This window comes from Acytostelium subglobosum, assembly GCF_000787575.1.
Source record: "Acytostelium subglobosum LB1 DNA, scaffold: scaffold19, whole genome shotgun sequence".
Taxonomy (NCBI): Eukaryota; Evosea; class Eumycetozoa; order Acytosteliales; family Acytosteliaceae; genus Acytostelium; species Acytostelium subglobosum.
Genome location: NW_012236514.1, coordinates 528,436 through 543,623, shown reverse-complemented (window position 1 = coordinate 543,623; position 15,188 = coordinate 528,436). Strand labels below are relative to the sequence as shown.

Here is a 15,188-nt window from a genome sequence, read left to right as displayed (position 1 = left end):
AACATGGACTTCTCTCAAGCCAAGTTCAATTGATGATGAATACATATATCACTCTATCTATCTTGATGCAGATCCTCCTATACTCTCCTTGATGTTATGTACTGCTGAGGACACTAGTTGATCGTGATCAATCTTTAACTCCTCAACCTTGACACCTGGCGCCTGACTGCCACCACTGGTACCATCACGATTGGGAATCATCTGATGGAAGATGATGTTCTGCAACTCGATCTGATTCTTCTGTAGTTGATGCATCTGTTGAATCTGCATCTGTTGAATATGCATCATGTTGTCCATATGCTTCTCCATCTGCTTCTGATAGCCTTGCAGACGCTCCTCGGACACGCCGTCGCCCTTGGTGGGTTCGGCTGTGGCCAGGCTCTGCGCATAAGTTGGATAGTCGTTCAGATGCTTGAGTGATCGGTGTGGATTGGGACGGTACTGTGAGGACGGTTGTGCTGGCTGCTCCTCTGCCTTGAGTGACTCATAAGTCGAGGTGTTGTACAGTGCGTTCAATGGCTTCTTGTACTTGGAGCCAAATACAGGCTTGGTTGGGATGATGGCCGTCTTGGACAGAGGTGACTTGTACTCGGTCTGTGTGTATCTCAATCTTGAGCCGTCCATCGAGTCCTTGGAACTGGTGCGTCTCAATGGGGACTTGGATGGAAGGGCTGTAGGCTTTGTCACCTCCTTCTCATCATCTTTAGTTAGGTCCGCTATCCTTGGAGCTGGACCTGGGGGAGGTGGGATATTGGCTGGGGGCTTGGTCACATTGCTATCAATGGTCGGCGTTGGAGGGATGGGCAAAGGAGTGTGCGAGATAATGGTTGGAGTGGGAGGTGGAGGAGGTGGAAGCTGGGGAGCACCACCTGCGACAATACCTGGAGGGTATTGGTATGGGTAAGGATATGCTGGGTATGGATATGCATATTGTGCAGGAGGTGGTGGGTACTGATAGGCTGATCCATATGGGTTGGCATATGGATACGGGTAAGGGTACTGTGGTGGGGCCTGCTGTGCAGCGAATGCGCTGTCTGTGGATATGATCGGGTTGTCCAAGACATCAAACATCCTAGATGGTATGTTGTCTCTGGGGTGTCCACGCGTGACATAGATGGGCTGAGCGATGTTGGTGCGCTGTGAGTTCTTGAGAAGATACTTGATAGTCTCGTTGGCACTCTGATCACCATTGCCATTGACAATGATTGGCAATATCATGTGCTCACCAGGCTTGACTGGATCATACTCGATGAACACATCGGTGGGCTTCTTGACCAATGCGTTGTTGTTGTTCTGGGGCAGTTGGAGTCCGGCGGCAGAGGTGGAGCCCAGACCACGCTTGTGGACATCCTCGACATAGGGCATGTGTGTTCCATTGCCCTCAATGTCTTGATCACTCTCGTAGGGCTTGTAGATCTTGAGTATCTCAATGATCTTGTTGTAGATGTAGTGCTTCTCCTCACCCGTACACTTGATGCGGTACGACTTGCGTCGACGTGGATTGACCAGACGGAACTTGTGCGCCTGGCTCACCTTGATGCGCACACAGAAGTCCTCCTCAAACACCTGCAAGATGGCCGAGTACTTGACGTCGAACTTTGTTCTGAATCCATCGGGGTCCTTCAGCAACACCAGTCTCTTGTTGGTGAACAGTACCGTCTGCATTGTGTTCCTGTAAATAAGATGGGACACATACTTCTCGCTCGAGGAGATCATCTCGGCGAGTGTCTGACCATGGCCGGTTGAGCCTGGGGTTGGTCCAATATGACGCAGCTTGCCTGCCGAGATGATGTTGGTGAGGAACAAGAAGTGACCAAATGCTTCACCATCATCATAGATGCGCAGAGGTGTGTCTGAGAACAATGGTCGCGGGTAACGAACCCTTGTGCGCTCAATGTTGAGATGGGTCGAGTTCTTGACACCCTCGGTGACCTTGCCTGCAAAGTCAAAGCATCCGGCCAGAGGCTTGAGTGCCACTCCAGCCGTGCCCTTTCCAATACCCTTGATCGTGCCAACTGTACCAGACTCCTTGCCTCCAATGTAGGGCAGTGAGACCACACCCTTGAGAGCATGCTGTATCGACATGAGGAACAGACGACTGCCAAGTGAGATACCTTGGATAGCATTGCGCGGTATCTCACCAGTGATGAACGTACGCTTCAAGATGTACTGCTCATCCATGGATAGGGATGAGAGGGCTTTGGCGCAGGACGATGTGAACTTGGCGCCAGAGTCAAACAGTCCATAGACGGTGTGCTTCATCAGACTCTTGGAGCCAGTCTTGATGGCGCCACCGAATGAGTTGTCGGCATTGACGATGCCACGGCCTGTGGTGACAAAGAACTCCTTGAACCCAATGCCAAAGTTCTTGACAAGTCCCACGGGGTTACCAATGAAGTTGAATGTGCCCAGGATCTTGTAGACCTCGGACAGACCCTCTGACATGTAATGGCCAAACAGCGGGTTGAGAAGCTGTTCGTTGGTGCCAAAGGCATGGGTGAAGTTGAACTGATTGAGGAAGATGTGTGCCTGCTGGAAGCTGACCAACACGAATCCAATCCTTCGGAATGCCTTGACCACGGGTGGTTCCATCTCACGGAATGCTGCACCACCCGTCTTGGAGAGGTCGAATGTGAGGAACATGCTGATGGGTGAGATGGACAAGTCCTCAAAGTAGAGCTTCTTGCCGTAGATGGTGGGCAGGGCACGGTTGAGCATGCCATCGATGAAGCCATCACCAATGTGATCATGGTAGATTGGCTTGAGCATATCAATATTATGCAATGCCTTCTTTGTCTTTTTGTTTCCAGTCCAGAATGAGAAGTCCAAACTGTTAAAGAAGTCGATCAACACGTAAAGGAACCTCTCCTCCACTCTAATATTGAGCTCTTGTAGCTCAACCTTGACTTGATGGAAGTAATCAATGTTGACCACTATGATTGATTGATTGATTGAGTGGGTGGTTAGTCCATGATGTATCAATGGTTGATACGATGTATTGGTACTTACTCTTGTTGGACTTGACTATCTTGATGAGAAGGAAGTGCTCAATCTCACCTTCAGTCTTCTCCGAGAAAAGAAGTACTGGATGGGAGAATGGCGTCACCTTGGAGAGTTGATTGTCAACTTGCATGGCACTGATCTTCATCTCAATCGACTGAATAAAGTTGCTGTAATAGTACTCCATAAGTATGTCGTTGATGCTGACGTAGAGCAGTTCGGTGGGGTTGGCATTGATCAAAGATATGCCAATGCCTGCGAATCGCATACGGAAGAACTGTCTCGATGTTTCTTCCTCGAGATCCTCACTGCGCACTGCGTGATAAGTCGAGTCGGTCAGAGTGAGCACACGGGTCGACTCCTCGGGCTCGACGATCGCACGAATCATAATGACCTTGCCATCATGATGGAACTCGATAGGCTTGAACACCTTGATCTTGTCGACCTTGATCGATGTCTTCTGATCTGCGTGTCCCTCATGTATGTTGACCTCCAATATGTGCTCCTGTTGTGGCTCATCCCAGACAAAGGGTATCGTCTCGTTTGGCTCGATGCGCAATGGCGTGCCACACTTCTTCTGATTGACAACGATGGGGAACTGCGTCTGATTGTTGAACTTGTACGGGGGGATGGGCAACTCGGCTGCGATCACAAACAATGTGGCACCCTCCAGACACGTCTGCACCTTCATGAACTGGGCAAAGTTGAACTCGGACGCGTGCTCATCGGTCTGGGTATACATGCGGAAAGAGTTGTCGCCGACATGCTTGATGTCGAATGGGCTGGACCAACGCGCGCCAGGACAATCCAGTCGCACGGTAACCAGTTGCGACTGCTTGGGTCCGGCCATGAAGTAGTACCACGGTACCTTCTGCTCCTGAGGCACGGTGATGTACTGGTCAGTGTCCTCCTGGTGGAAGATGAGTGGGTAGGGGAACTTGTTGTAGATGATGTAACGCGGTGCCAACACCACGATCTTGGTCTTGAGGTTGGGACACAGGTCAACGGACATGCCGATATTGTACTCGACAATGTTGTCGTTGGAGATGCAGCCCATGGTCTTGGGCTTCTTGGACAGGATGGTGACGCAGCCACGATCGCCAATTGCCGCGATGGACAGCTTCTTGGACCATACGGAGTCGCCACCAACACGAAGTTGGATCAGGTTAGCAATGTCCTTGGTCTTCTTGAATGAGTAGAGGATCGGGTCCACCTTGTTCAGGTGGTCGGCGTACCATTCGTGCGGGGTGTGAGCGATAGGACCGCATGAGTGCTTGTCCAGGGCGTCGCCGCTGTGATTGAGTGAGATCGAGCCCTCGTAATAGTCCTTGGTCTTGTAGGTCTTCTTGCAGAACAGGTTGAGGCCAGTCTTGTTGAACAGCCAATACTGGTTGTAGAAGATGATCTTGCGCACGCCCTTGCTCGACTCGAACTCGATGTTGATGTAAATCGAACGCTCGCCCAGAGGCACATAGATGTTGTCGATCGTCTGTGAGTTGAGCAGCTCGACCAGCGACTTCTCCTCGCTCCACACCGCCTTGTCCGGATCGCCAATACGCAGCTGCACCTTGAACTTGTCCATGAGGGGAAGGTCGTAGATCTCCTGTTTGGTCTCGACCTCGAGCTGACCTTCAATGCGAGGTATGTTGTCATCGACCTTTGAGCTGAGGATGTAAGAAATGGGATGTGGCAACAAGTTCTTGATCTTGGCCATTGGGCAAAGTTTGAGTATGGTGCAACCGTATCTCTTCTCCTTGATGAAGCAGCGGACGATGACCACGCGCTTGCCATTGATTGAGTAGCAAGTGGCGCGACCAGTGGCGGCCAGGTCCGTGAGGTCGATGGTCTCCTCACTCCACTTGAAGTCCTCGCCAGAGGGTCGCAGCTTGATCAGAGCGTTCTTGATGCGACTGAGTGCGACGGGTGACTTGGTCTGGTGCTGTGATAGGATGGCTGATAGATGGGGTGGCTGTGTGCGGCCCACACCCGTGTTGACCGTGGCGATGTCCAGGGAGAAGCAGGTCAAGTTCTGGAAGACGACGGGTAGACGCAGAGTGATGTACTTGGTGCCGTTCTTGATACCAATGCCCACGAGCAGCGTGGATGAGGTGGTGCTGTCGAGTACGATGGGGTACTCAAACGTCTTGTTCTTGTCCAGTGGCACGCCAATTGTCTTCTCGATGCCAAGCAACTCTACGCTGAGCACAAGTTGATTGAACGTCTCCAGTGACACTTGGACGTCCTGGGAGAACTTGATCGGCATGGACTCGCCAGGCATCAAGTCGTAGAACACGCCATAGCCTTCGACGACGACCATGTTGTGCTTGGCGTTGTTCCGGCCCTCATTGACTATGCCCTCTACTTGCTTGCCATCGTGTGTCTCCAGCCTGTAGCGAATCTTTGATCCTGTCTGGTTGCGCACGTGGAATGGCGCGTATGTTGATCGCTTCATCGACTTGATCTTGCGGATCTTGCCCGTGAGGGACTTGCGCTGTACGGCATTGGGCGACACCTTCTGGTCGGCCTCCTCCTGCATGGGCGGCTTGGCTATCATGTTCCAGGGGTAACCAAACTCCTGGCTGTACGTCAACAGGAACAGACTGACATTGTCCATGAGCGGGATGGTGAAGTTGAGATTGAGCAAGTCCTTGGACTCCATGTCCACGTCCAGCTCCTTGCCAAAGACCACGCGAGTGTTTAGATGCCAGGGTTCGATGAATGGCTCCCAATAGGCGATACGATTGTTGAAGTAGTTCAGACTGATGACCGAGTTGAGCTCGATCTCCATGCTGGTCTTGATCAACAGCTTGAGGAAACCGTATGAGAGTCGGAAGTTGAACAGTGGGGAGTTCATCTGATTGGTGCTGAGGTCGTCGACGACCATCACCTCGATGTTCTTGAGACTGAGCGAGAACATTGTGAACAGTTGCTTCTTCTCCAGCACCGACTGGCCCGCCGTGTCAATGGCCTTCTGTGACAGACGCAGTTGGTGCGTACGTATCATCTCGGCCGACATCGACTTGAGATGGTACAGCTTGTTGACCTGGTCGGGGGAGGACGAAGGCGACGCGTTGTAGAACACTGAACGCGTGTGGCGTGGCGAGGGGAGAAGGCTGGGCGACATTATTGGCCGCATATGCGGAGACATTGGCAATCCCATGTTGTTGATCATGACACCGGGTATTGGTGTCGACTGGACATTGTTGAACTTGGAGATCGTGGCGCGGTAGCTAGGCACCTCGAGTGGGGAGACACTCTTGTTGATTGGTTGACCGCTTGTATTGCTGCCACTACCATCTCCAGCCTCCAGGGCCGCCTGTTGGCGAGTGAGGAGTATGGCCTGGATGCTTTCGTAGAGGTCGAGAAGGTAGCGATAGGCGCGACCTGAGAAGACCACATGCATCTTGTCCAACTCGCAGAAATAGAATTGATTGCCCTCGGGCACCAGACACATGTAGAGCGACGTGTGGAATGCCTCGATGAACAGCTTGGATGTCTTCTTGAGATGGTTCCATCGGCCAAGTGTCGTGTGACTCTGATGCGTGACAAACTTGGGCTTCATCAATGTGTTGTCCTGTTGCTGGTCCTGATTGCTCAGCAGACCCTTGTTGCACTTGAATCCCAACAAGATCTTCATGAGTCCGTCGTCGCCTGTCTTGATGTCAATGTTGACCTCGGACGACAGCATCAGGACTACTCCCTTGGCCTCCTTGGTGCAGCCAATCATGATGTCGGCCTCCTTGATCGAGATGATCAGTGACATGACCATCTTCCAATCGCGATACGCCTGTACCTTGGGTGGGGTGGATACAACGTCGGGGTCTTGGAGTGGCACCATGAACACACTGAGTTTGTCCAGCCATTGCAACTCGAGGAACATGATCATCTTGTCCAGCTTGATCTCTATCTCACTGATATTATTGTTGGTCTTGTATGTCATAATAGGGAACTGTTGGACAAAGTGATCCTCGGGCATGGCTCTCAGTAGTTCATACGCCTTATTGCCACCAAGTGAGTTCTTGTCATTGATGGCCAGCGAGTGACTACTAATCAACAACTCAATATCACCATTATTGAAGTAATCAATGTCCATCTTGAGTTGATCCATTCCCAACGACATCAAGTAACTCTCCCTAATGTGATTGAATGAGCGTATGTGTGAGTGATTGAATGGGTGATGGAATAGTTCCAAAGTGTACTTACTTTGCATCTTTGTCAACCTCGACTAGATCCAGACTTGTGGACTTGTTGATGTTGAGATTGATGGCGATCACTTTACTCTGGCGCTCGATGGAGTATGTGGTGGAGATGGGCGCAGGTACTTGTGATTGATTGAGGTTCTGGAAAACGACATTGTAGACTAGGTTGTACTGGAACTGAGTGAGCTTGAGACGAACAAAGTCCAAGTCTACCTTGAGCAACAGTGTCTGTGCTTCCAACGATGTCTCCAACTTCTTGATCAGTGTACAATCAATCTTCATTGGTACCAATACAATTGGTTCGATCTTGCCACCATCACGAACTGATCCAATGTCAACGCCCACAATACGAGCATGGACGATATCTGCTGTCGGGTCTGATTGGTCGATCCACAACGATATCGGCTTGACATCCAAGATCAAACTATCTCTTGACCTTGGATTCTTTGGTATCTCCAAGACAACTCCCTCAAGGTAGAAGTCCAGTCGAACAACTTAGGATTGATTGTTTGAGTGAGTTAGTGATGAGGTAATGTTGTCAATCTAATCGCGCGGATACATACTGGCTCGACGTTTAAAGACCACTTCTTGGTCAGGCTTGATCAGCCTGTCGTCGGTGTCGGCCTCGGCCTTGGCTGCTGCCTCGGCTTCTGTTGCTGGGCCAGCCTCGGGCTCAGTCTCTACGACGTATAGTGTTGGCAAATGCTCCTTCATGTAGAGTTGGATGTCAAACAGGAAGTTACGTATCGTGTTAATGGTCTGCATGACCAACACGAGTCGTAGCTTGCCAATTGCCACACCGAGCAATACGTTGTAGCCCCATTCCTTGGCCTTTGATATATCATGACTAACAATATGAATGTTGACCAATGGCTTCTGCGATGTCGGTCCCTGCATGCTCTCCAATATCCTCTGATGCATACGATCATTCTCTGCCAGTGCAAGATATCTCATGTCTCTAAGCTTGAGCTAGATATTGATTGATTGATTGATGGATGGATTAGTTCCAGTGTGGTTGAGTGGATCAATCATGGATTGTTGTTATACATACAGTGAAGTCATATAAGGGTAGTTGGAAGACTCCGGATATTTGAATGTCGTCGAATTGGAAGGAGGCAACGTCGTTATTACGAGAGCAGAGGATGAGCATGAAGCTGGGGATCTTGACGGTGATCTTGGACTTGGGATCGTTGGGATCGAACTCTGCCGCGTCCAACTTCTCCGAGAGCTTCTTGTGTTTGGTGGGCTTTGGGTGCATCGCCTCATCCATTACAGATTGATATCGCTCTCCCTCCACCGTGAGGATGGACTTCTTCTTCTCGTGGAAGCGATTGGCATCGGCCACTGTGCGACCGCCCATCTTGATCAGCGACATTATGCACTCCTTGGGCAGGTTGACGCGCACGCACTGTGTGCTGAGCGATGCGACAAAGTCAACATAGTCATAGTCCAGTGACTCCTTGCTGATGCTCACCAAATGGATTGACACTGGATGTATGTTGTCATCGTCAAACATGCCAATGGACATGCGGGGCGACGGCAACATGGGTGATTGTATCGAGTCCATTGCAATGCCACCCAGTCCACTGGGCAGGGGGAAGATCGACAACATTGGGATGAGTGAATGAGTGTCTGTGACGCTGATGTGGTCCATGTTGAGCAACACCTCCATGTGCAGGTACTTGGCCAGCGACTTGCAACGCACGTTGGTGATGTTGGTGGTAAGCTTCTCGGTCGTCTCGTAGTTGAGTGTCATCTCGATCTTGGACGCCGTGAACATGAACTTGAGCAACACGCAGTTGGACAGCATCTCCTTAGTCATCTTGCGAATGTGCAGGATGGACTTGGTGTCGGAGAGCACGTGCAGCTGCATGTCTAGTGTCTTCTTACTGGGCTTCTCCAGCTGCACGTTGTCGTAAAGCTCGGCCAGCTCCTTGGACGACTTGGTATCCATGTCGACAAAGTAGTCGAGCAGACCCGACTTGGCGACGATCTTGCTGATCTCGTAGATGTCCGTGTCGGCGATCTCCATCTTGAGGTCGGTCAGCAGCGAGTTGCACACGAGCTGCGGGATCGACAGGTTGAACGGGTCGGAGCACAGCTGCAGGAACATTTGGAAGTTGAACGGGTTAACGATGTAGTGATAGTTGGCCAGCTCGGAGAACTTGCATATCTTGAGGTACGTGTTACTCAGCAACACTGTGATACCCTCGTAGAACTGCGCCATGTTGATGTTAAGCTGCTCGTAGTTCCACTCGTCCTCCTGGAAGATCACCGTGGGGTGGTCCGGGTTGAGGTCGTCGCCCTTGATGAACGGGCGGTCCACGTCGGACTCGCCGCCGTGACGCGTGAGAGCGTCCAGGAACTTCTGATGCCACTGCTCGCGCTTGAAGAAGATACCGACATCGACTGGCTCCTCGACGTAGGGCATCATACAGTGATCGCGCCACCATTTGATTCGGTCGTTCAGGATCTTGTTCAACTTGGTATGCTTCTCAGTGTCCAAATCCTCGTCAGTCATTTCAATGAGTGCGTGGCAGTCCCACTCCTGGTCGATCGGCTGGCTCTTTAGCACCAGATGGCCCATGCTCACGACCAACAGTTGACTGTTCTCATTGTCGATGGACTCGGGCAGGATCACGCTGGGGATGTAGATATCAAAGACAAAGTCGGCAGCCTTTTGGTTGCGCACAAGTTGTCGCAACTCCTTCATGATCTGATCCTGCAGCAGTTTGAGCTTCTTGAGGAAGGAGTACTTGAGTGCGTTCAACGCCTCCTGGTTGGCATGCGTGAAGAACTGGAACATCGTGTCAAAGAACGACTTGCTGTATACAAAGTAGAATGGCTGCAGCTTCATCTCCATCTTCCAATCAGTAATCGACGTGGGCGGGTTCTCCGAGAATGAGAACCATAACATTGGTGTCACGCCATTGCTGCTGTTGCTGTGGAAGCCGGTGGCCGTGCTGTGGTTCAGCATGGACGAGGCCGACGAGTGCTCGGAGAAGTCAAAGTTCTTCTTCTCGACGACGATGTTCTCGAACTTGGTGTTGGTGCTAACCTTGTCCAGGATGTTCAGGCCATCGATGGACGTTGTAATCGATGTGTTGCCAAGGCCATCGGATGTGAAGCCGAGATTGACCTCAATGACGTCGAGTGAGGCCAGCGTAGATTGGAGCTCCTCACTCTGCCAATCGATGATGTTGAGACATATATGTTTGAGATTGAGACTGGCGTCTATGGCCACGATGTTCATTGCTCGACCAGTGACCATCGTAGGCAGGTTGAGGCCCAGTGTCTTGTCCAGGAACAACAGTTCATCATTCGACAGAATGAACTTGTCGTAGTCGATCTGATTGGTGCCGCCACCAATACCCAACAGGCCCATCCAGCCACCACTCCACCAACTCTGTGCACTATTCGCCTCTGGACTCTCTCGCTCCTCCTTCATCTTCATCATATGTACACTTCGTTCAGTGATGTTGCGGAATCTAGATTGATTGATTGATTGATTGGAGGGTGGTCAGGACGGGCATGCACATTGATCAGCCATGCTATCATAACTTACAATATTACATCCTCGTAGGATAGCTTCTTCTCAATCTCAACAAGTATGTTCTCCTCCACCTTGGTGACACGCTTGTGTTGTAACTTCTGAGTGAAGATCTTGATGTAGCAGTTCCTCAGGTACTTCTTCTCTTCGATCTTTTGCCATGACACTTGATCCTTCTGCTTCCTAATGTCATGTAGGATGGCCTTGTAGGCAAACTGCCACCACTTTGATGCATTGCCATGCACAGGCACCTTGGGCCTGAACTCCTTGTAACGCGACACATTCTTCCAGTCGTGAATGAAGAATAGTAGATTGAGCATGTCACGGTACTGCACGTCCATGAGACGCACGTCCAGCATCTTGAGACCGAGGTAGACCTCGACCTTGGTCACCATCTGCTGGTTGACGCCCTCGTTCGACACGGTCTCGTTGGCTTCGTCCTTGATGCACATCTTGATGAAGCCCGAGATGGGCTCGATGATGTAGTTGTTGTCGATCTTGATGTTCTGACGACTGATCGAGTGCATCAGCACCACGTCCATGTCGTCCTTGGTCACCAGCTTGGTCTCGCGGAACGCCGAGTTCCAGTACATGGCAAAGTTGTACATGGAGCACAGCTTGTGCGCCTCGGGCACGTTGACCGAGCTGCCCGTCGGCAGGGGGATCCATCGCTCATCGGTCGACTCGTAGTTGAACTCCTCGATGGTGATGCCCACGGAGAAGCGCTCCTTGGGCGACGTCTTGCAGTCCTGGTAGCAGATGTGCACGTTCTTGACGCGCAGCAGCAGACACTTGGCCAGTGACTTCATCATCTTGAATGCCATGCTGTCACCGCTCTCGCCGGCGTTGACGTCCATCGACTTGGAGATCTGTGTGAGCAGGTCCTCGTGCGAATCGCCCGCGGACGACGCGCTGGCTGCCGCCTGCACAATGTCCTTGCGATCAAAGAGCAGGAAGACGCCGTCGACGCTGACCGTGATGCGGTCCTTGAGGAAACTGAGCAGTGGCACATTGATCACGACACGCTTGATCACGCCACTCACCAGTTGGAATGGCAGATCGGTATCAAACACATCGCTCTTTAATTTCAAGTTCTCCAGCACAATCTCGCCCTTCCAGAACGGAATGGACAAAGTGTCCAAGTTCTCGATGTACCTGCCAAGTAGCTTCTGCAATATATTTGGCAGAAGTTTGGATACCATTATCGCCTGGCTGTCTGTCTGTCTGTCTGTATATATTAAGCTATGCTATATTCTGTTTGATTGATTGATTGAATGATTGATTGATTGATTGATTGGTCCTGGAATTGATTGGAAATGTTTCCTGGATAATTAATAATATATTAAATAATGTAATAATCTCAAGATATTATGATTGAGATATATAATTAATTAATGATATGAGATAATAATAATAATAATAATTAGTATCTGTATGAAAGTGTAGTGAGTGTAGATGCAGTAGTGTGTAAATGGTGTCATGTGTCATTGCCAACTTCATAACTCTGACTTCACTATCCATCCATCCATCCATCCATCCATGTCTGACTGCCACTCTCACAGTCGTGAGTGTTTGGGACATGTCCGCATCCGATGCTGATGTGTGTTCCTTACCAACCACAACACACACACACACACACACACTTATAATAGTTGAATGCGGATACTCCATCCGATGTCCACATCAGGCAACATTGTTGTCTTGAACACATGATGTTGATCGATGTCACACCAACACCACTCACTCACACACTCATTCACTCATTCATTCATTCATTCGTTCATTCACAACAAAGAATATAAGCTAGCTAGTGATAGTAATATGAGTGAAAGAATGAATGAGAAGAGATATGTGTTAAGAATGTCGTGTCAGCTGATGTTGCTGATGTTGTTGCTGTGTCATCGCCTGAATTGCTCTGGCCTTTGGCCTTCATGTCATCGTCGAAGCAATGTATATTAAATGTTATTTATCTGTTTGTTTTGTACATGTTTGAACTTCGCCAAATGATCACACCATCTTCAGATGTCAGGTGACTTGTTTGCAAGCGCCAAAAGTCAAAGTTGCTCATGAATAGAAGTTCAGTAGTAATTTAGTCTCTCAGCCAACAACAACAATGCAAGGTAGAGGTAGAGGTAGAGGTAGAGGTAGTACTGGTAGTAGTAAGGGAGGCAATGACAATGACAATAGTCCATCAATAGACAATGATAATGACAACATGAACATCGATAGTACAGAATCAGCTCCCACGACTGAGACGACTGAGACTACGACTGAGACGACAACAACAAAGACTGCAGTACCAACACAACAAGAGTTGGATGAACTTAGGAGACGTATAGAATCACAGATTGGCAAACAACATGCAAAGTTGGCAACACAGCAACAGAGGCAGCAACAGCAGCAACAACAGCAACTTGACGATGACTCACCTGACGACGAGAGAGAGAATATTAGCGATGAGGTAAAGAACTACTTTGACCTCAGTGTGAAGAAGTCAATGAACCCAAGCGCATACATCCGCAAGAAGTACGCCACCAAGCTACCCGAGTACAGCAAGGCGCCAAAGAAGAACATACCCACCAACGTGTACTACGGCATCAACTTCCCGGGCAACGTCGTCAACCCTGACCGCGCCGTCGAGATGGTGGGCGGCCTGAACAGCATCGCCAAGGTGTTCAAGTCGACCGAGCAGCAGTACCTCCATCTCAAGTACCGCCCAGACTACCTCAACACCCGCGCGGCCTTTGGCGACCGCGTGCCCACGTGCCACATGCTGCTGCGCGTCCGACCCACGCCGGCGCAGGACACCGGTGCGCCGGCCTCGTTCGAGTCGGACATCATCGCGGTCGTGCCCTCGACCATTGAGTTCAACGGCATGGCCGACTTCCAGTACACGGTGCGCGAGAAACAGACCGACGACCTGGCCGGCTCGTTCGCTGGCGAGACGCCCAAGGACATGCGCGACGAGGAGCTCAACGTGATCCCCTCGATCTTCTCGCGTGTCGACAAGCCGCAGCCCTACCACTTCCGCACCAACCCGCTGGCAACATTCGATCCAGACACTCGCACATTCAGCACCCGCAAGTCGACCTACACCATCCACAATCCGTTCAGCATCAGGTTTGAAGATGGCGAGGTGCCAATCGTTGGTCGTCCAGTCCCACAGGGTCTCATGAACGACAAGGTGTGTCGTGAGTCGCATGCCATACTTGTGGAGCTGCTGAAGGAGCGACCTTCATGGCTATCGATCGTCCTCAAGGACCACTATCAGAAGCGAGGCGGTCATCTCAAGTTCTTTATCAGGCTGCTAGGCACCATCTCATACTTATTCTCAAACGGCCCATTCAGGCTCACATACTGTCGACTTGGATATGATCCAAGGCAATCACCAGCATCAAGAATGTAACTAGATCAACAAGTCACGTGATCCGGGAACACTCATTCACTCATTCACTCATCCAATCAATCAAACGAATAGGTATCAAGTGTTTGAGTGCCGATCAGACAAGATAGACGTGTCAGCACCAGCACCGACACCATGGAGACATCGCAAGAACTTTGAGACTCCAAGACGAGGATTCAAAGCCAAGATGAACACATTCACTCATCAAGGCCCAGAGGCACAGAGCCAAACCGAGTATGTTTGGACCATGGACGATTGATTGATTGAAACCTGGCAACTCACTAACTCCCCGCTCATTCAATCAATTAATCAATCAAATAGGGGATATATACCGCCACGCTATGACTATACATATACAGAGAAGCCATTGAAGGGCTCTTATTACTTCCAGCTTTGCGACTTGGGCGACGAGAAGATGAAGCAGTACATCAACAATCATCCTCTGAGTCCGATATGCGTGAAACAATTTGGTTGGTTCAATAAGGATGACTGGGTATGCATCCAACAGCAACTCAAATTGAAACACAATATGACATTGTCCACCAAGGCCAAGAAGTTGAAGCCAGTGTTCTATGGTGACAATGCAAACAATGGCAACAACAACAACAACAACAACAACAATGGGAACAACAATAATGACATGGACGAATATGGCATGATGGGCGACTCCAACTACTACGATGACAATGCCGACAATGATGAGGCCTTTGACGAGGACTTTAGACCCATGGGCCAAAACCTCATGTTCCAACTACAACAGGCTGCGAGAATGGACACTGGTGGAGAGGATGAAGCTTACGAACTGCTGGACCAGGACGATGATGACGATGAAGATGATGGCGAAGGTCTTGGCTATTCCGAGGATGACGATGACTTTGAAGACGATAACGAAGATGATTATGACGAAGATGATGAGTTTGAGTCACAACAACAATCCAGGACTCAACCAAAATAATCATTCATTCATTGTACATATCAAATATACATATATATCTTGGAACAAAGATCTAGATCGATTGATTCAACACAACACACA

General features: G+C 50.1%; 2 protein-coding genes across 2 annotated transcripts; one reads left to right on the top strand and one right to left on the bottom strand.

Moving 5' to 3' along the window:
- Positions 1-57: 57 nt before the first annotated feature.
- SAMD00019534_087890 (hypothetical protein) lies at positions 58-11,951 on the bottom strand (the record flags this gene model as incomplete). Its single annotated transcript, XM_012896146.1, has 6 exons — positions 58-2,933; positions 3,010-7,133; positions 7,204-7,693; positions 7,763-8,168; positions 8,251-10,687; positions 10,765-11,951. The coding sequence occupies 6 exons, from the start codon at positions 11,949-11,951 to the stop codon at positions 58-60; spliced, it is 11,520 nt and encodes a 3,839-aa protein (XP_012751600.1).
- Positions 11,952-12,862: 911 nt separating this feature from the next.
- On the top strand, positions 12,863-15,107 carry SAMD00019534_087880 (hypothetical protein; the record flags this gene model as incomplete). Its single annotated transcript, XM_012896145.1, has 3 exons — positions 12,863-14,151; positions 14,228-14,386; positions 14,474-15,107. 3 exons carry the CDS (start codon positions 12,863-12,865, stop codon positions 15,105-15,107), a joined length of 2,082 nt encoding a protein of 693 aa, XP_012751599.1.
- Positions 15,108-15,188: the final 81 nt, after the last annotated feature.